The sequence below is a fragment of the Semicossyphus pulcher genome, unplaced genomic scaffold, assembly GCF_022749685.1.
Source record: "Semicossyphus pulcher isolate SPU_LCO1_2020_fin unplaced genomic scaffold, fSemPul1.0.p SCAF_17, whole genome shotgun sequence".
In the NCBI taxonomy this organism is placed as follows: domain Eukaryota; kingdom Metazoa; phylum Chordata; class Actinopteri; order Labriformes; family Labridae; genus Semicossyphus; species Semicossyphus pulcher.
The window spans coordinates 1257815-1278097 of record NW_027211681.1 but is presented as its reverse complement, the minus strand read 5'-3'; the positions used below and the strand labels follow the sequence as shown (position 1 = coordinate 1278097).

Below are 20283 nucleotides of genomic sequence, written 5' to 3'. Positions count from 1 at the left end.
ATCACATACTAAATAGACTCATCCAGCGTGTTCCTGAAAGATGCTCTTTATTCAAACATATATGTACAGGTAGTTTCAGTTCATTTTCTGCATATTTGTTCAATATTCAACATTAGGACCTTCATAAATTCACTACTACTACAGAACGTTAACTTATCAGAGAGAAGGGAAAGGGACAAAGAGCAACACTTTGCTTTACGTTAGTCACTAATGTCCTAAACACAGTCAAACGTACACTGTCTATTGTAGGCATTTACAAGAGAATTGCATTCATTTCCAGTTCATGATAAAAACGCAAGACTAAATTCAGAGGATGCAAGCTGTTTGTCAGCAATATCCATAATAATTATGAAGGACGTCATTCTACCACAGTCAGTGTTTCCTGGCAGCTGATGGCTGGGGTGACATGAGTATGGACTGTGATGTGGTGACTCTGAGAAATGAGCAAGCATAGTTTAATGTTTAGGAAAAGGTTTCTGATGTTGCTGAAACACTAGTGGAAACACTGCTGCAAAACAGGCTTAAATAAGACTGAATGGCAGTTTGCCATATGAAATGCAAAAGACTGGAAACATTTAAATGTTGTGCTGTAAAACAATATTAAAGTTATAATTCTGACAATATTAACAAATATACATATGTAATTATTTTCTGAAATATAGGCATAATTCCACCTTTTTAGCTTTTATAGCCTGTTAAACATCATCAATAAATGATCTACTTTTAATGATACTGATGCACCTGCAGTTCTGTCCATATTTTCACCTTGCTTTGTAAATTTAGATGTTTGCCAGACTTCTTTTACAAGAAACAATTTCTGTTTATTGGCATTAAGCCTAACATGACAGTTTTGTAGCAACATATCTGTGGCATTTTAGTCAGGTTAGCAATGAAGTTCTTTTTGTTACCTTTCAATGACCCACACTGACATTTTTACTTTGCCAAATCTTTATATTCAGAAAAGCAGATATTAGAGAGTAACATAATCAAAGGTCTGTGTGAGCCAAGGCATGGAGTCAAAAGGATTACTGGATCCAATACAAAAGCACTAGCTGCCGCCCTTTCCTAATTCTTCTCATTAACGTAGCAGTCCGAGCAGCCGTATTGTTTGTCCCACCTGGGAACAGTGTTAAAAATGCAGAGTTTTTGGTTCGGACAGTGAAAGAAATCCCCTGGTTGGTGTTAAAGGGATACAACAGAAAAATAAATACCTGTTGTCAAATGTGGCGGGACAATGAGAGTTGTTTTTTTCCTGTCAGACAGAGAATCCCAGCATTCATATGTCACTCTGTTTACATTGTGCTTGTATCATTTTACCAACCACATGATCGTAGATCATATTGTCATCTTAAAGAAATGTTACAATGGAACATCTTAATCTGGTTTAAATTTAACATAATCTATTAATATTATCTATTTAAAAATAATGTGTTTAACAGCTTTTCATTTACAATTCCTTTATAATAGAAGCTACTAAATGTAAATTTCCTTCGAGCACTGATTAGAGAGCAGTTCCAAACTCTGAGTTTAAACCTTGTAGATGAAACTTGATCTGTGATTAAATTACCAGCCTGATTTCTGAACGGATTTAAAGAAAAAAACAGCTGAGATTCTCTGAGTCACAGGAAGTGATGTATGGCATGTCATGTGGCGTGAGTGTTTTGTTTCTGACTCCAGGATGGGGCCATACAGAGGTCTGTGTCAGTTACATGACAGCACACTGGGTGGCTCCGCAACAGTCCTTTATGATGGCTGCTCCTGACTTAGTGATCGACGGTTTGTTTGGAGGCGGCTCCGGGATTTGTCTCTTGGTCTTTGGAGCATCTTGTAATTAAGAAAGAGAAAAACAATGTTGAAGTAAACACACTTTTGTGTGTATTTGTGCATTTTTTTTCAAACACTGTCACTCACTTTGTGTAACTTTGAGCTTCTTCTCCAGAGGCATCAGCTTCAGTCTGAGGAACTCAGCCATCTCCTTGTCTTCCTCTCGCTCCCTGAGTTTCAGAAACAGACACATAGTCAGCCATTTGAATACAAAGGCAACAGTAAAGGTTGATATTAATCACTGACTAGCTTGATGTCCCTGATGTAAAGGACAAGCAGGCCAGATTTACCACAGTTTTTTCATATCAATGAACTTTTTCAGATAAAAAAGGTTAAAAAAATGTATGACCAAATTCTATTTTGCTGTTTCAGTTTCTCAGTGTTGCACATGCTGGCTCAATGTCATACCTAACTGGGACACAGCAAATTTATTATTAAATACCTGATGTACAACGGTAGCCATTGTCAAAAAAAATATGATATATTCAAACTTATCTGTCTGTTTTAAACTTAGGTCAAAAATATATCTTTTTTTATAAAACAAAAAATGTGTTAGCTACATGAGAAACTACCCAGCTTCATAGCAACGCCTGTCTGTCAATCCACCACTTTGGTCCATACTGAAATATCATTTTAACTCTGGGTTTGGCTGACATTAAATTCTCTACAGACATTAATGGACTCCAGGAGATGACTCCCTGTGATTTTGGAGATCCCTCGACTCTCACTCACCAACATGAGATTTTGAGTAAAGTGACATGATAAATTGCAGCTTCTCTGGCAATCCCTTCACCTCTAAATGAGCACTATCCTCATGTCAACATTTTTATTTTTCAAGTAATTTTTTATGACTAAATACCTTGGCAGACCCCGCCAGCCTCAGGTGTACATTTGTGCTGATTAGCAAATGTTAGCATGCTAAGTACAAGAAGACAGAACAGGGTTTAAACTATTACTGCTAAACATTAGCGTGTTAGCATACAGATGTAAGTATTTAGCCCATAGCACCACTGTTTCAAATGACTGTGAGCCTGTCTTAATGTTTACCTTGTATAAGGATTTAACTTAATGCAAAGCTGGTTGCTTGTCTCTGGGTGTAATGACATCTGATAGTTTACTTTACAAATTAACTATTGGAGCTGCTTAAAATTGAGTGAAGTATTTTCATTCTCTTATCCAGCGATTTGAAAACCAGATTTGATTTTACATCATTTTATATGTGTGTGTCAGAAAGTTATCTCTGTGTCACGCTCTGTGGGTAATCTGTTGGAGCAGACAAGAAAGAAGTAGAAACCACAATGTAGAGCCACGGTCATCAGTCAGCCTCCCTCCCACACACAATGCTGTGATGATGAACTGACTCTGTCCCCTGCATTCGGTCAAGCTCCCATTTGCTCCACACATTTACTCTAATGAGTCTCCTTCCTTCTGTTCCCAGCCCTCCTATGTCCATCAAATAAAGAAGTAAACAGTGGGTGAAGTTCAGCACTGTCTGAGTAAACAAACAAACACACAGCTCCCACATATTTACTGTGCATAGATGTGGGAGCGCTCTACCTTAATCTCTCCACCTCAGCGTCATCGACCAGGAAATCCCTCTTCTGCACCAGTTTATGGATCTTCAGGATCAGCTCCTCTTCTCGCTGCCGGTGCTTCTTGTTTTTCTCTTTCTCTGGGGTGAGGGAAGAAGGAAAATGAAAGAAAAGTCACTTATACATAAAAACATGGACATGCAGATGGAGCTGAAACCTGAATATTCTATTTCCTCACATACATTATAAATGCAGGCTCTGTACATTTAGAAAGCTTCATGCAGCTGACAGAAACAAGCTGACCTTACAGCAAAGTCAGCTGGCTCTTAAACACCGAGTCCCATCACCAGCCGACCCTTAATACGCCCCTCATGTATAATTTATAACAAATACGGCACTGACTTAATTATGCAAATGCAGGACAGTTCTGTTTTTGCTTTCACAGTCAGTCAATCCATGAACGCAACATCCACTTTGGTTTGTCTTTCTTTCCAAACCTTCACACTCGAAAGCACAGCAAAAGATACATAAAACAAATGAAACAAAGTAGATACACACACAGACACGTGCATAGACAGCTGCATAGGTAGGCTGTCTTGCACCACTGGTATTCAGGCTAGTTAGGGGAAAAGGGTTTGAAAAACGACTGCAAACATCAGCTCTTTTCTCCCATCAGGACATAAAGTGCAGCGATGCAGCTACTGTGTGTATCCTCCTGAGGGCAAAACAACATGAGGGGCGCACAGCTACAACGAATAAATCCTGATGTCACAGGAGCAGGAGAGGCGGCGGGGTGTGTTTGTCACGTGACTCATTGTGCTGGAGTGAAGTAAAAGGTTGCAAGAACCCCAAACAATTACACTCATGAGGCCCCAACAGCTAATGGGAATGTCAGCGAGGGGCAGTTTTTGTGTGATGGTGAAGTTTGTGTGACCAGTAATCCAAAATACAAATAGGGAGGAGAAATAATAGGAAAGATTAACAATGCAATTAAACTGAGCTGAAGCCACCACTGAGGACAGTGAGATCCCGTCCCCCACATTTGGCATTTTAAGTATCCTTGGGATGTATTAATTTCAGTTAAAGATATAATCTCATTTTCATTTAAATTAATGTCTGTTAAGTCACTATCTGTCGCCAAATGAGGTAACACAATGGTGATTGAGCCTATGGCCCACTGATGAAAGCCTTTGCATTTGCAGTATATAGTATTATTATGGACTGGGTGTCTGTGGCGACATTCACGGAAAAAATCACAAGCAGAGCCCAGTTAGTGACACGTTTTCCATCACCCGGCAGTGTTTGGTCTGCCAGAGATTGTAGGCGGAGCTAAGTGGCTGCTTTTCCGGTCTCTGCAAGTGTTGTAAGTAAACAGTAATCTACTATGGCTGAACAAACAAATAAAAGATTGATAAATACAGATACACCTTAAAAAATCTGTGAAAATCCAATGAAAAAGACACAAATTCGACACTCAGATGAAGGCAAACAGTCTAAAAAGGAAAGCGACTGTCAGCGAGGAAAATCAAGAGTTACAACGTAACAAAGGGAGCCAAATGTAGACGTCTGGTTATTTGGGACGCATGTGCCCGCAATTGCCTTTCATTACCATAAGGTGTCGCCAAATAGCGAACGAAACTGAGTACTTCGAGATTATATCTTTAAACACAAACAAATGCAAATGCAAATTTTAATATTGAAATTTGACTACCATACTTTTCAGCCAATAAAAGTAAATTACGTGTGTCTCCGACATAATCCTGGATTCTGGAGAAAGTGCTGAAGAATAAAAACTACAAATTATTACTTTTTTATTTCTACTACTAAGTATACCTTTACGATATTTTGCTTTGTGACTGATTGCTGACTCAGATCTCTGACTCTTTTCTATGTATGAAAGTGTAAAACTACATTTTGGTATTTGACAGTGTCCTATTATTAGTATCACTAGTAGCACGTATGTTGCTAAAGTTACTTGGGATGGCTTTAGTTGGAATTGCCTTGTCAGCTTTCTTTTGAGGTATCTGGAGCAGGTGGGGTTGGTTGCTGCACTGTGGGGATTCATGACCTCACTGTAGCCCTGATGATCAAATCACAAACTAGGAATATCAGACATGACTGCAGAGGTACATAAACGCCTTTCTCCCAACTTTATTAACACATAAACTTTACAAGACTAGTATTTTTTCAGGGATGTTGTTATATTATCAGGTGTTTTTTGTTCTGTTGTCCACGCTCACATTTCAAGGTTAAAAAAAAAAGCACCCTGTGATTGACAGGTCAATGGTTTGTTTCCAAAAACAGCTGACTGACGATCATCATCCATATGTCTTGTTGCTCTATGTGTGAGTGTGTGGGTGTGTGTGTGTGTGTGTGTCCTTGAACACGACACCAGCCCTTCCTGCTCACACACACTGCCACATGATGTAAATACACACTGAGGAGGTGTGTTTTCTTCCTGTTGCCATGTGCCAGTGATGCAGAGCTTCATGTGTGTGTTGCTATATTTAAAGCATCTGACGTCAGTGAATCACTTCAGCACATACGGGCTGTATTCAGACACAGAGAAAGCTGGATCTGACTGTGGAGTTAAACCAACATTTGACACTGTACTCTGCCTCAAAAACACAGAAACACCCAGGGAGGTAAATAAGTGTTGACTAAAATTCATTTTGGACATGTTGCCAGCAATGCTTCCCTCGGCTCATTTTGCCTTCAAAGTGATGATGCATGTGTGTTTGTGTGTGTGTGATTATCTCTCCCTCATAACTCCACCATGTGTCTGAGACTTACAATCAATCCTGCATAGTTTAGTGTAATGACACTTCCTATAAATCACCATGATGCCTGCTGACGTTATGGGACTCTGGCGAGCTGCAAACAGAAGCACATTCTGCCAAGAGCCCAAACAGGGAGCACGGACAGTTCTGCCCACAGAGGATTCAATCTGAGTGGTTTTATTTCCTAATGTGCATACAGCTGTTTTTCTTCATTATGACAGAAGACAGAAGTTATATGTGTGTGTGTACAAATGTGTTTGATCTGTACCTGGTACTGCGACAATCTGTCTCAGCTCCTGCTTTAAACTCATGATGTCTTTGCAGAGCTGAATGTCATCCATCCTGGAAAAATGAGACAGGAAACAGTAAATCTCTGGCTTCCATCAGATTAAAGAACAGCAGATATTATTCGCTGCTTCCACTTCCACTTGACTTGATGTTAGGCAGATTTAAACTGTTTAGTGAACCCAGGAAGGAAAGCAGCCATGGATGAAAAATACAAAAACAAAAAATTATCTCAAAACGACCTGTATGAGGCTAATTTATTGTCTTGATTAAGGGAATAATCCTGCCAAAAGCACAGAGATTCATTATCCCATTAATATGAAGATATACTGTATTTGTGTTCCATTTTCCTTAACGAGGAGGAAGGCCTTTCAGACTTCAAAAGTCCTGTCATTCTAAAGAGAAAATGTGCAAAATATCCCAGAAGTAGCACAAAAAACTAATAAATGAGATATTTAATTTACAATTGGAATAAAAGAGGAAAAAGCTGAATACATGAGTAAAACATTTAATCCGCCATTTAGATTCCTGTGCATTCATTTTCAGTCAGTTAAATAATTGATAAATGGACATGTCAGTTTTTCACACTGATCCCTGTGCTGTATAGTATTATCCACTCTGTGCCTGTCATTAGGAAATCACAGCCTCAGGCCCGGATGTGTCATACATCAGGAGTGTGTGCAGATGAAAACATGCAGCATAAATCAATCCCCGCTGCTCTGTGAGCCTCCTGAAGCCCTGATGTGTCAACCACGGGGCCTCGACATTTTCCCCTCTTCTTCCTTAAATCCACGTCGCTGTCTCTCTCTGCAGAGCAGTGACAGCTACCACAGATTTAATTCTCCCAGTGATAGATCAGGCGATGACTCATCCATAGCCTCCTCCTCCTCCTCCCTCTGAGTTTATCTCTCCATTTTACACCTCCCCCCTATTTTTCTCTCACCCTTGACCCCTCCCTTCAGCTTCTTTCTCTCCTTCTGTCGTTTTTTCCCCTCGTTCCGCCTTGTGTTTCACTCTCTCAATGCTATCTGTGATCTCCAGCAGCTTCAGCACTCTGACGCTCCATCCTTCAGTTTGTGTGTGTGTGTGTGTCATCTTGAGTCACACAGAGCCTGACAACAGAGACGTAAACAATAAGCAGTAGCGGCCTAATGATGCCTTTCAAGTTGGCGCGTAAACTAACATTATCAACTGAGTGAGCTCTCTAAGATGTGTATCAGCCTCATTGGACTTCTTGAGCGTCACACTGCAGATGTTAGCGCTGTAATGACCCTGAGAAGAAACTGTGCAGTCCGCTGTGTGACAGAGGAGAGAAAAATCCTGAGAAAGAAGCTTGTTTTTCTGCTTTCAATTTAGTTGTAAAAACATGCAATATTTCACACCTCATGATAATGTAATTTATTTTCTCAAAAACAAGATATGCTGATGCAACAAGAACAGCTGAAAGGATGGGGGAAAAAGGTAGGTTGGAAGAAGAGGATGCATATTGTTAGTTAAGACATAGCCTGTATTGAAGCCTGTATCAGACATCAGGCAGCTACTTGACAAAATGTAGTCCTCCAGTACTAACTCAGCATTTTTACTGACTCAATTGATCACCGTCCATGTTTCCGTGCCGCACAGAAAGCGCAGACACAACATTCCCATGATGAAAGCAGCGAGGGTTTAGACAGAGAGGAAATAAATACAGCATGTCATCCTGAACGCTGCTCCATAATCCTGAAGCTAATGTTGATGATGAGCCAATGAGTTCATCATGGTGACTCATTCAGCTGTTATTGGCAGGTCCAGCCCTCTGCATAATCAATGGACAAATGTCTGCCTCCCTCAGTACTGTCTTCAAACAGCCAAGTTATATCACAAGACACTTGAATGTATTTGCTGTGCGTCATGAGTGTCCAGTGTGTCATGGCAACGCAGAGAACCTGATTATCCACCCAAGGACAGCACTAAGGATTGTTGTGACTATGTACTGATGAAATTTCTAATTCTTTTACATTTTGTGTTACAAAAGCACACATTCACGATTCAAGAACTCACATGAAGCGCAGTTCCGACTCCCGGCGTACCAGGACCTCACGCAGGCGCTGGATACGAGCCATCTCCACCTCGATCTCCTCTGGAGCCATGGTGCTCTCTGCCATGGACACGTCGGAATGACCTGGGAAGGAGAGGGAGGTAAAGCAGGGATTAGGTCCTGATGTAAAATGAATAAGGAGGATTTAAAAAGATGCGTGTGAAAGGGAAACGTGACGCTTTAAAAGCAGGAGAGAGAAGAAGACACAAATATCAAACTAGGTAGTAGTTGGGTGTTTTTTTTCCTCCACAAGGACAGCTCTGCTTTAGATGTTTAGATGTTTGTTACACACTTCCCTTCAAATTGAACACCTACAGTTTGTTTAATTAACAGACAGATACATCACTACACATGAGCAAATGACAGATTCCAGTGGCACAATGTCTGTATCTAGTTTGAGATGTGACTCTTTCATTTGTTTTCCTTGAATGTTCCTAACTTCTGTTTTTTAATCCTCGAAAACTATGTCATAGTGTCTGATTCTTGGCACACACATCTCTCAACCCGTCTCCCCGTGACGTTTCACCTCGCAGCAGCCAAGAACACGATATTTGTACTGAAAGCAGCATGTGTAATTGAGAGAGGTGGTGAAGCCACAGCAGTGCTGTAGGCGCAAATAATTGTTTGCCATTAAAAGGCTTCAGTCACTGCTGATGTGAAAATGAGCGTGTGACTTTAAGAAAAGAAAACCATAAATTAGGTTTGTAACACAGTAACTTTGAAATCCTTTTTCCGAAGAAGAGTATTGTTAACTTGTGATGATTCTGAGGAAAAACTCACACAGATCAATGAGCAATTGCGGCTTCTTGCCTCACTGAACTAGAGATGAATAACAAGTAGTCAGTGGTCACTTACTTCACTGATCAATTCTCTGACCACTGTAAATGCTGTGGCTTTTGCAACAGACTGACTTTAGCAGCATCTTACAACCTAAAAGCGACAGTCTGAAATGTGGCGCTCCAGAAGCTGGTGATCTATTAACATGTTCTTCAGGTTTCCTCCACATTAACGTCTTTCTAGCAGGTAATTGATCTTTCCTCCTCCCAACATTCCCATGTCTCCTTTGCAAATCATTAAAGGACCTCAGTTTACTCTGAGGAGTATCACTCGGTCTTTGCAAACACTTTTATGCCGTCTTCTGCAGCTCTGTAGGGATCTTTCCAAAGTTTGAGACAATACTGAAACAGAAAAAACAGAATCCCTGATTCAAAACTTAAAGACCAGGCAGGAAGGGCCTATGATGACAAGTTGCATTGTGGGAAGTGTGGGATCCAGGGGTTTGGGGGTAACCCTGACAAGGCAAATAAAGTCAGGATATCTTTGTCATAAAATGTCCACAACAATTTCCAGGAGTCCAAAATAAATCCAAAAATTTAGATTTGATTTGAGACTGGAGATTTGGAAAATATCTTGTCCATAAAGAGTGGATGATGTCTAAAACCTGTTTTTCTGTCTTCACTTATGTGTGTAAGTGATTCATTCCTAACAGGCCCAAACATAACTAAATCCCCACTTCGCAGAATCTGACTAAACAAACTATTTGCCTCTTAAATCCTAAGCTGCTGAATATGACGCACAATATTTATCCACAGTGTGTCTTATGTCATTAGAGAACTGGATCAGCTCTCTGTCCTCCTGCAGCAACATAAACTGTCGTCAGTGTCTGTGGTACTTTTCATGGCTGCTTGCAGAGGACAGAGCTGACTCACCACAGCAGACAGAAGTCTGCACAGGAGGGCTCACTTTGTTTGTGCCTCACTGAGATTGAATCATAACACAAACATTTCTGCTGACAAAAAACGCTGTCGCCCAAATCAAACTTTGTGTCATGGAACTGTAGCACGGTACGAAACACAACAGGAGCTGAAGTTTGTAAAAGTATTTTTCTTCATCCCCATTGATTGTGGGGCCACGTGATCGCTATCAATAAGACCAAGCTGCATTAAGTCTCATGTGGGGAAAAAAAGCAGCTCCATAATGTCTTAACAGCCTTCCTCTCATCTGAAAAAGCTGCTCACACATCCGCAAACTCATTAACAACAGGAACGAACAGCATTGATACATCCAAATTAAAAGCAGCATGTTCACCAGGGACGGGTGAGGTTATCTCTTTAGTTTCAGGCCAACATAAGTAGCACTGCTCCCGCAGATGTAAACCAATGTCCTCACATAATTATCAGCTTCAATAACTCCCATTTCATTAAAACAAACTGGCTCCTCCTTGTACTTCTGGATTATGATTTACTGAAGAAGCCTGGAGAGCTTGGATCATGTGTGGTGCAGCGGCCACATGGGGTTCGCCAACAGAGAAATGTAAGCATCTGTATGACATCCAATCCAGACGCCCCTGACACATCCTGCAGTCACAATGTATGCTGCTGCTGCTGCTGCTGTCGCCTCTAGATCACCCCTCAAAAAAAACAGATGGTGACACAAAATAGAAGCAAGATAAACTCAGGCAGAATTTGTCTTTGTTTGAGAGATAAGAGAGGATACACTCTGCTTTCCTTCTGTCTTGTTTTCTGGCTGCACGTGTGTGTTTGTGGTAAGAGAGAGAGAGAGAGAGAGAGCATTGGTTAGATCTGTGTCTAAAAATATCCACAGATTTTTTTTTCTTTCTTCTCTGACTTGATCTGGAAGTTTCTTCACACCCTGCTCTCCTGTAATGAGTGATCCTTAGTGGAACCAACTAGGACACATCTTAAAGGACGGTCACTTTGTTGCTTCCGTCAACACATGCATCATTCATCGCCCTTCACTGAGGCTTTGACAACAGGACACAATAATAAAAACATCTGTTATAATGGTTCTGCTAATATTGTTTGTTCATTTTTTCATTGTGTTTGTTTAGCATTATGGTCATTTTTAAGGCTGTAGTTTGTGACAGATAATTAACCCCAAATTAATTACATATTATTGGCATGCTTTGAGCATCATAACAAAAGAAATCTATATGATTAGAGCGTCTGCAAAGTGACAATTTGCTAGTACATACCACCACATACTGATTATTTTGAGATTTGGGATGGTAGCTCAAAAACAAAAATGAATTTAAGGACATCCCACTGTGCTCTGGGATGTTGTAACTGATGTGTTTTGTACAAGTAATCAACCAATTAACTAAAACAATAATAGTTAGTTGTAGACCTAAATAAGACAAATGGAATAGATATAGGACAAAATAATAGGGATGTCAAATCCATTGGCTCTGGAGTTAGGGATGTTGATTTCCAGCTGAAAACTGCTGTCCAGCTAATTCTGACAGCGACTCAAAATAGTAATCATCTCTCCCATTGTAAAGATTACAGCTATCCTCCAAATTAATAATAAAAAGGTGAATGAATATAGTTGAATGCATTTAGAGAAAATATCCCTCAAACCGTCATAATTCACCCATATCGCCATGTATATTCTTCTTAATGTACAGTATTTAATCTACGGATCAGTGCAGAGGATCCGGGGGTTGACTCATTGCTGAACGCTTCTGCATCAGACTGAATCAAATCACCACAAGTTTCAACATGCCCTGGGCTTCTTGTATTTGTTTTAGCCTTCATTCCTTTCCCCAAATTCATTCACAAACCATGAAATACCCGTAGTGTGCATGTAGTGGAATATATAGGCCTTTTTAGCACAAAGGCGGCGCAACTGATACATCCCAAACCTTTGTGACTCACGCATTAACCGTTTCAATGCTCGCTGCTCACCGGGTTTCACTGAGTGAAACAAAGGGCATAAAACACTGAAATGATAACTGTACAATTTGTGACCACCACACCGTTAAAACATCATCACATTTTGATGCATGACGCTCACCTTTGTCCGTTGTCCATGCAGTTTCTGACACGGCGCCGTAGCTCCTGAGCGCACGCTCGGTGTCCGAAATAGATTTCTTCAGTTCCATGTCGGCTAAGTGCCCGCGTGCATAAACAAGAATACAGCGAGTCTTTCAGCTAAATCTTCCTCTCTGTGTGTCCTTCAGATAACTCAGTTTCACCCGGTGACAAGGCTCCAGCGACCCGAGACGTTGAGCATCTTTATTCAAGCTTTCAAGTCCCTCGACGTGTGGATGGAGGTAAGGATGTTGGGAGCATGCGCAGTGCGGCCAGGGATGTGAGGACTTGGGAGACACCCACTGGCACCGATATGACGTTAAAAATAACACAGTAGGAACACCGTTGCACTGGAGTTGTTACTGACAGCTTTTCCAAGAGTTTGTCTTTTCAAAATACCAAAGGATGGATATTCTTCATGTGTTCATTTATAATAAAGGGATAAGGAAGCAGGGGTCAACTGCTTTGTAAGCGTTAGGTCTCTGAAGTGTACCAGGGTTGTCATTTGGCAGGCTGACAAAACTGCCAAAGGTTAATGGCAGGTGTTTCCACAAAAGGAGGTCTGGTTGCACATGGCAAAATGAGACGGATTCTCCTTGAACAGTCTGTAACTAATTGGAAAACAATCTTATTAATACGTGCCTCAGGCTTTCTTTTTGAACTCTTTGAAGCAGGGAGAGATAGTCAGACAAAGTAAAACAGAGGGAAAACAGGCTGCAGAAAAAAAAGTCCTGCCGCTGCAGGCAGGGCTTTCAAAGTACATGTTGTGCTAAATATAGTCCCACAAGAGACAGTGCTGCAGTTGCATCTAAACATGAGTAATACATTCTAAGTATGTTGTTCAAGTTCAGTTATACCGGATTTATTTTCTGTCGCTATCACTGCATGTTCAGAAAAAGGTCACACAGGTAAACAATGGGATGCTTTCATTTTAATCAACAATAAATAGTAATTATCTCTAACACAGTTAGTGCAACTATGCAAAATGTGATCAAATCATTTTTCAACACATTAAAGTCAACAGAACTGATCAACTTTTCTTTAATATATTTAAATAAGTCAAAAATTGCAACAGAAATCACATATAGCAAAGCATTCTTTGAAGTAAGTAGCATATTACCCAGTCTTCAACGGCTGATTTGAACAAGTTGGTTAATTTGAGCTCTCATTTCCAGTGTAACACATGTGCATAAAAATTATAATTAGAAACAAACACCATTCTACCTACACTTACATTAATTTTGTACACTGAAGGATGCAATTTAAAAGATGTCGATCCTGAAAGGGATCAAAACATTACATTGCATTTTTTCTGTACTCCAATACAAACAGTATTAAGTCAGTGAGACTGATAAAATAACATAACAGTTAATTACATTTCAGACTCAATTATATGAGAAACAACGATTGACACATCTCTCCTTGACACCAGGAATTTCACAAACAAATGGGAACACAAGTGAATGAAAATGTTAATAATCGGCCTGAGACTGACAACAGACATTTGCCCTGTTAAATTCTTGATATAGGAAAAACAGTCAGCTCTAGCACTGACCCTCTATGTAGAAAATTACCTCTATAGTAAACTGCTTGGCAGAGGCATCTGACATTAACATATTAGTAATCCGTGCAGGCAAGAAAAACATATGAAGTAAGATTTTCACATAGAGTTCAAATAAAGCATGTGGTTGGGATTGAACAGAGTGTTGAAAAATTAGAAATGATTTAAAGAGACAGCACCCTACAGCACAACTTTGACATAAAAGCTGAAAACAGGCAGGCACATTTTCACATTCAAGTAAATGGATGTTTGAGTCAACCTTCATCGATCAATATTTAACTCAAAGTAATCTTCAGTAGTATTGCATTTCTTCAACATTTAGGGTTAAAATGTGTAGATTAAAAAATTTGGGACATTTAAAAATGAAAGTTTGAAACCTAGCTCATATTGTAGCTGCCAGTCCACACTGTGGAAATAATTATTTCCCATTTCCATTCCAGTTTTTTATTTTGATGTCAAGCAGAGGAATGTGGATCATTTACTCAACAACACAGTTTCTGTACCAGGGAACTCTGTTTTTCCATATGCAAGAACACAATGCTACATTTTTGATAGAAAGAAGGGAACCTTATAAGAAGCACTGCATGATGATAGCTCACTGTGGGATGGAAAAGTAGGACTGAATTACATTTTCCCACAGAGGTGATGTGCTGTATGAATATTAAAAATATACAGTACATTACATTCCAGTTGCTGGACACTGTTTCCTGAACCACATTAAATCCTCATGAGGAGTCACTTTCTTAGTTTACCCCAATGAGACTTTGTACACAAACCCTGGCAGTGATAGTGCAACTTCAGCCACAGACAGGACCACCGTCTAGTGGACCAGCTGTCTCCTGTTTAGGCTTTGGCTGTTCACATTTTGTTTTCCTCCATTACAACAACTTACTCATTTCACTTCTAAGTAGGTTTAGCTGCTACTGTTGCCTCTTTGGGAGCATCTGTCTTCTCCTTAGAGTCCGGGTTCTCCTTTGTGGGATCTGCTTCACCCTCTTTAGGAGGGAACATCCATGCTAGAGCAGCACCAGCTGTGCCATCGCCACTCTGACGTGAAAAGCAAAGGAAGGTGGCCCAGGCGAATGCACAGCAGCCAGTGAAGGTGGTCCGCACGTACAGAGGCACCAAGGCAAAGTTCAGAAACTGAGAAGGCAGATAAATAAATCCATATCAATACATAATTAATCTGTAATCTTTTAGAACTAGTTTCTAAAAATAAATGAGTTCTATGCGAGTATTGTTGTGATATGTCATACTGAGACTCTTCTGTAAGTCTAAGAAGTAAAGCTTCAGGATTTACTTTACTTTGTCAGTTTTTTTTGTACGGAAATGTGGGATATTTCAAAATTCATCATACTGCAAAATTACCAATATTTGGTGACTTTAAATTTTATAACAGCTACTGTAATGAATGAAAGGGTTTATTAGTAAACACAATCTTTACTGAGAGTTTCAATTTATAACACTTACATCAGGTTTATTGTGAAGCAATGAGATGTGACTGAAAGCTTAGAAGCATTACAGATGAAACATTTAGTCTTTTATTTCTTCGGTTAAGAATGATCATTTATGCATTATACATATTAATATTTACCTGCATAAATGGCCAGAACATTAGCCCAGTCTGAAAAGAGAGAAGCAGAAAGCACACAAATCATTTGTAGACAAACAAGGAAACCTCCACTAACATAGCTCTTTAATTAACTTTATCTTTCACTTTATTGACTGAGAGGCATGTGATATCAGAGTTGGATAACTTCATCAGGAGAGCCAACAGTAGACTCAAATAATATGTGATAAATTAACTGTTTTCATACACAAAACTGTGGGTATATAGTGCATAAAGGGTCTTCAAAATACACAGAGCATCAGTTTTAGATGTGTTCTCTGTTTTGATTAAGGCACAAGGTACCTGTCACAACATATCACTGGTGACACCATATTTCAGTGGCGAGCACTTGTAGATGTTAGCAAGCGAGAACATGCTGTGACAGCCTGTCTCTGCTCCTACTACTCACCTTGTATGTGTTCAGGAATTTTTCTCTCCAGTCCTCCGTGATGTCCTCTTTGCCTTCTAAGAAGCTGACACCTGGGCGACAAACACGACGGCTGACAGTTCATTCTCTGACAGTCAGCAAGACAATGATTTGACTGATGGAGAGTTAATAGACAGTTATTAAACTTTCTAGACACCATTAACACAGTTTATATTTAAGTCTTTCAGGATTAAGAAAAATGATAATTGTGGCAATATATCATGTCATGTTTTCTCACACTGTGTTATTAATACACTGGTTCAAAAATTGAAACCCATTCTCTTTTAGTACAAAAATGTACCGTACATCGTTTTGATTAAGCATTCGGATTGAAGGATTTAGTAATTAGCAGTTTTAATGTAGTGCGCTGCTCTTGTTTTCCTTTTGTTTTATTGGCATCAGTCATTTTTTAATTACTATAAGGCTTATGTAGGCCATTCTTTTATTGCTTGTTAATCCAGATGCCAGTTAACATGATCTTTATAAAAGCTCTTAATATCTTTTGCATGAACTTGAAGCCTACAAATATAATACTACTTAGGTTATATAATGGGGAAATAAAGGGACGCATTTAAGCTACTGGTTAGACTGATAATGTAATGTTTGGTGTAAAATTAAGTTTCATACCATCCCAAGTGATAACTCAACTACACCCCAAAAGTAAGAAAGTCAAATCAGAAGTTAGCAACGTCACTCTATTCAGTGATGTCTTTCATATGACCTCCGCCAGGACAACGAACGACTGCTGATCGTTACACTACAAGAGAGGAGCATCGACAGGACTATGGGTCAGGTTACAAATTGACAGAGCTCTTGCGAAGTTAACCATTAACTGCCCGGCAGGCTCCCAGTGTTCCGTGACGTCCTGCCCCTGTCGTCCTACCACCCACTGACCTGTGTAGAAGACGCTGGTAGCCAGGGGCGCCGCTGTGGTCTGGTCGAGGAACAGCTTCCTCATCACCATACCGGCAGAATTCCCGGGAAACCTACGCTCCAGGAAGCGCATCCAGAAGAAATTGAAGTTACCATGGAAACTGAACGCGACCACGGCGACGTTCCGTGTATGGCTCCAGTCCATTTTCTCCCTGTGCGAGAACCATTGGTGGACGAAGTCCCCTCCAGCGAACAGACAACCGTACAGAGTAACGTTGGTGACCCACGGAAAACGTCGGACTTGTCTCAAAAACGCCATACGCATAATTTTACAGTTATTGTCGCCAGGTGAAATTATAAATGGCCTTAGCAAAATGTTACACTTAGCTTAATTTATAAGTTAGCTAGCTAGACGTTAGAGACGTCATCTCCGTCTGAAGGTCTCCGCGGCATCACTAATATTGTACATTTTCGACCGGTTACAATAGAAAAGGGTGATAAAGGTTATAGACATATACGTGTATATGTTTCTCGTATACTGAACGTTAAAACGTTAAACAATCACAGATAGGATACTTGCTTGTTATGCACCATCCGACACCCGGCACGGGACTGAGTCCACCACTGTCCGGGTCCCTTCATCCTGCGTAAAATTACTACGCCCCTTTTACGTAGAAAAGAGTCACAGCAGGCTTCAGTTGCAGGGCGGAGCAAAACCGAATACACTGAGCAACCACGGCAGCTCAGTCTGACAAGGGTATCTGGGACCGTCAATCTGTGCTGCAAGTTTTGCCTGAGATGACTGGGATTATTATGGGTAGTGTCATACATAATACAGCCCGTTTTCTCAATGGCATTGGACCAAAAAGCTGCTTAAACCTCATTCTTCCATAGCTTTTTTACTTATTTTTATTCTACTTCTATGTTCACTGTTCTGCACCAAAATGGCAAGTCAAATTCCTTGTATGTGTAAACCTACTTGGCAATAACTTAATTCTGATTCTGTTGAAGTGGTGAACTCAAATAAATGAATTTAAAAAACTTACCCTTTTCCATTTGTCACCTAATATAGACACAGACATCTGAAAGTACATTTGATTATTTACATTTATTTAGCAACAGATACAGCATGTTCACAAGTTGCAGTAAGTTGCACTTAATGCTCTAAGCACCCTGCAACCTTTAGAATAACACAACTGACGAAAGGCCTTAAACAATGAATGTCGTTGCTTTCATTTTGTACGGTTTCAAAGAAAACAAAACTTGTAAAATCATATTTTGTTAAGTTAAACAAGAATCCATATCCTCCCTTGCAGAAGATTAATATACACATTTATGTATGCATTTTCCTAGAACATACACATTCAACACCCAGTACACAGCAGTATATACAGCATGTGATGAAATGTCAAATTCCACTCTCATCAGCAAGGTGCATTTGTAGACAAAAATAAACTTTGTTAAACAATACAGAGTTTAGCACTGAGTATTTTCTCCACTATACATAGTCTTGAAATAATTAATTAATTAATTATTGTTGAGTTCCCAAACTGTAATTGGTGTTAAACAGTAAGTCAGGCTCTATATTAAAAGGACAATACATTTGTTTTTCTGTTTAAGCCCATTAACTTCTTAATGTGCTCAGATTATACCTTAGTTTAATGATTGATTTATACTGAAGTCCTAAGTTGACCTGCATTCATACATTTCATTTACTCCATTTTCCCATGATAACGGGTGATTTTCGGTTGTTTTCTCCAGATCTGAACTTATTTCTTGTTTCTGTCAGATGATCATAACTTGTATCCCCAGAGTCACAAAAGCACAAAACATAAAAAATAGGCATAGATTACCTCATTAGTGTGGGCAATAGCAGCATGGCATGTTGTCGTCTGGCCAATCACAGTGACCAGCCTTGCCACAAAATGATAACGTTATCACAAGAAAACCAGCTTTGTTATCTCAAGATAATGACATAAATGTATCCATTATAATGGGAAAAACACCTTTTTTATCCTAGGATAAGGTGAAAAATAAGAGAAAACAATCAGAAATTACTTGTATCAAAGGAAAATTGATTTAATAAAATGTATGAATGTGTGTCCACTTAGGGCTACCATAGATTTCATATGTCCCAGAAAAGTTGATTTTCAGGCTTAAAACTTGCTTGTAATGGGAAAGGTTTGACTTCCTGGAGGTAAAGTACCCAACAATATTAACTTACTGACTGAAATTATATTGGCAATTAAATTTCGATTCTATTTGGTTTTTGGGCTAAAAAAAGATACAAAAGGATAAGTATGGTCTTTAAACTAGGCATAAGACAATAGTGTTAACTAGACAATTCCCCGTTGGGAAATCGCGAGAGTGGGCTGTGCTGCGCTGCATGTCTGTATTTGTCTAGACAGACACATTCTGTACTTATGGATAGCCTATAGCTTTGCTAACCCCTGTTGGGAAATTTCCTATGGAGATCTGTTCAGGCCGAGACTATAATCATACATGGGAAATTTCAAGCTGATTGAACATTGTATATGAGAGTTCCTACTGGCTCTTACCAGTTGGTGGCGCTGTGACTATGAGTGAAAAATGAATATGCAGATGTGTTCAGGGCAGTACCCTCATGAAACCTGTGAAATTTGGAGCAAATCAGACAATGTATATGAGAGTTGATACAGGCTCTGCCCAGTAGGTGGCGCCATCAATATGAGTGAAAAATGTCTATGTAGATGTGTTCAGGGCAGTACCCTCATCAAACCTGTGAAATTTGGTGGAGATTGGACAATGTATATGACAGTTTATACAGGCTCTGCCCAGTAGGTGGCGCTATGACTATGAGTGAGAAATGTATATGTAGATGTGTTCAGGGCGGTACCCTCATCAAACTTGTGAAATTTGGAGCAAATCAGACAATGAGAGTTGATACAGGCTGTCACCAGTGGGTGGCGCTATAGTATTGGTAAGGAAAGGAGTGTGTAGATCTGTTCAGGGCGGGACTCTGATCAAGCATGTGAAATTTGGTGCAGACAGGATGAAGTACAGGCGAGTTATCGCAGCCTAAATGTCATGGCGAGGCATCATGGCGAAGGTTATATGCGCCGCGCCGCCAGGGTCACGCCCTCTGTTGTAACCTGAACAAGTTTTGTCACAGACCTTAATCAAGGTCTTACGAGTTTCCTGACATGAATTTGAGGTTAACATGTTTTACCACCTTGGAGGAGGGGCTTGTAGAGTCAAATATGTCACTTCCTGTTTCCAGTAGCGGGCGCTAGGCCTGATGGGAAATATTTTCATGTAATTGTGTTCAGGCTGGGACTCTTGTCATACACGTGAAATATGAAAGACCACACACACACAACTGTCCAATCAGAGTCCTCCTGTGTTGTCTGTCATCTGTATCCGAGGTGATTTGTCAAATGAGATCGATCAGCGCGGAGCAGAAGGTTATATCATGGCAGAAAAAACCACACACACACAACTGT

The 20283-nt window shown here is 39.9% G+C and overlaps 2 protein-coding genes across 2 annotated transcripts; both read right to left on the bottom strand.

The window, feature by feature from the left end:
• Positions 1 to 23: 23 nt before the first annotated feature.
• bmerb1 (bMERB domain containing 1) lies at positions 24 to 12579 on the bottom strand. The gene is made up of 6 exons (XM_069666457.1): positions 12315 to 12579; positions 8462 to 8582; positions 6405 to 6478; positions 3382 to 3496; positions 1912 to 1994; positions 24 to 1824 (listed from the first exon to the last, which is right to left on the bottom strand). The coding sequence occupies exons 1-6, from the start codon at positions 12400 to 12402 to the stop codon at positions 1706 to 1708; spliced, it is 600 nt and encodes a 199-aa protein (XP_069522558.1). The 5' UTR covers positions 12403 to 12579; the 3' UTR covers positions 24 to 1705.
• Positions 12580 to 13261: 682 nt separating this feature from the next.
• Positions 13262 to 17432, bottom strand: LOC138595121 (mpv17-like protein). Its single transcript, XM_069666455.1, has 4 exons — positions 16823 to 17432; positions 15911 to 15981; positions 15487 to 15516; positions 13262 to 15035 (listed from the first exon to the last, which is right to left on the bottom strand). The coding sequence occupies exons 1-4, from the start codon at positions 17124 to 17126 to the stop codon at positions 14796 to 14798; spliced, it is 645 nt and encodes a 214-aa protein (XP_069522556.1). The 5' UTR covers positions 17127 to 17432; the 3' UTR covers positions 13262 to 14795.
• Between the last annotated feature and the right edge of the window lie 2851 nt (positions 17433 to 20283).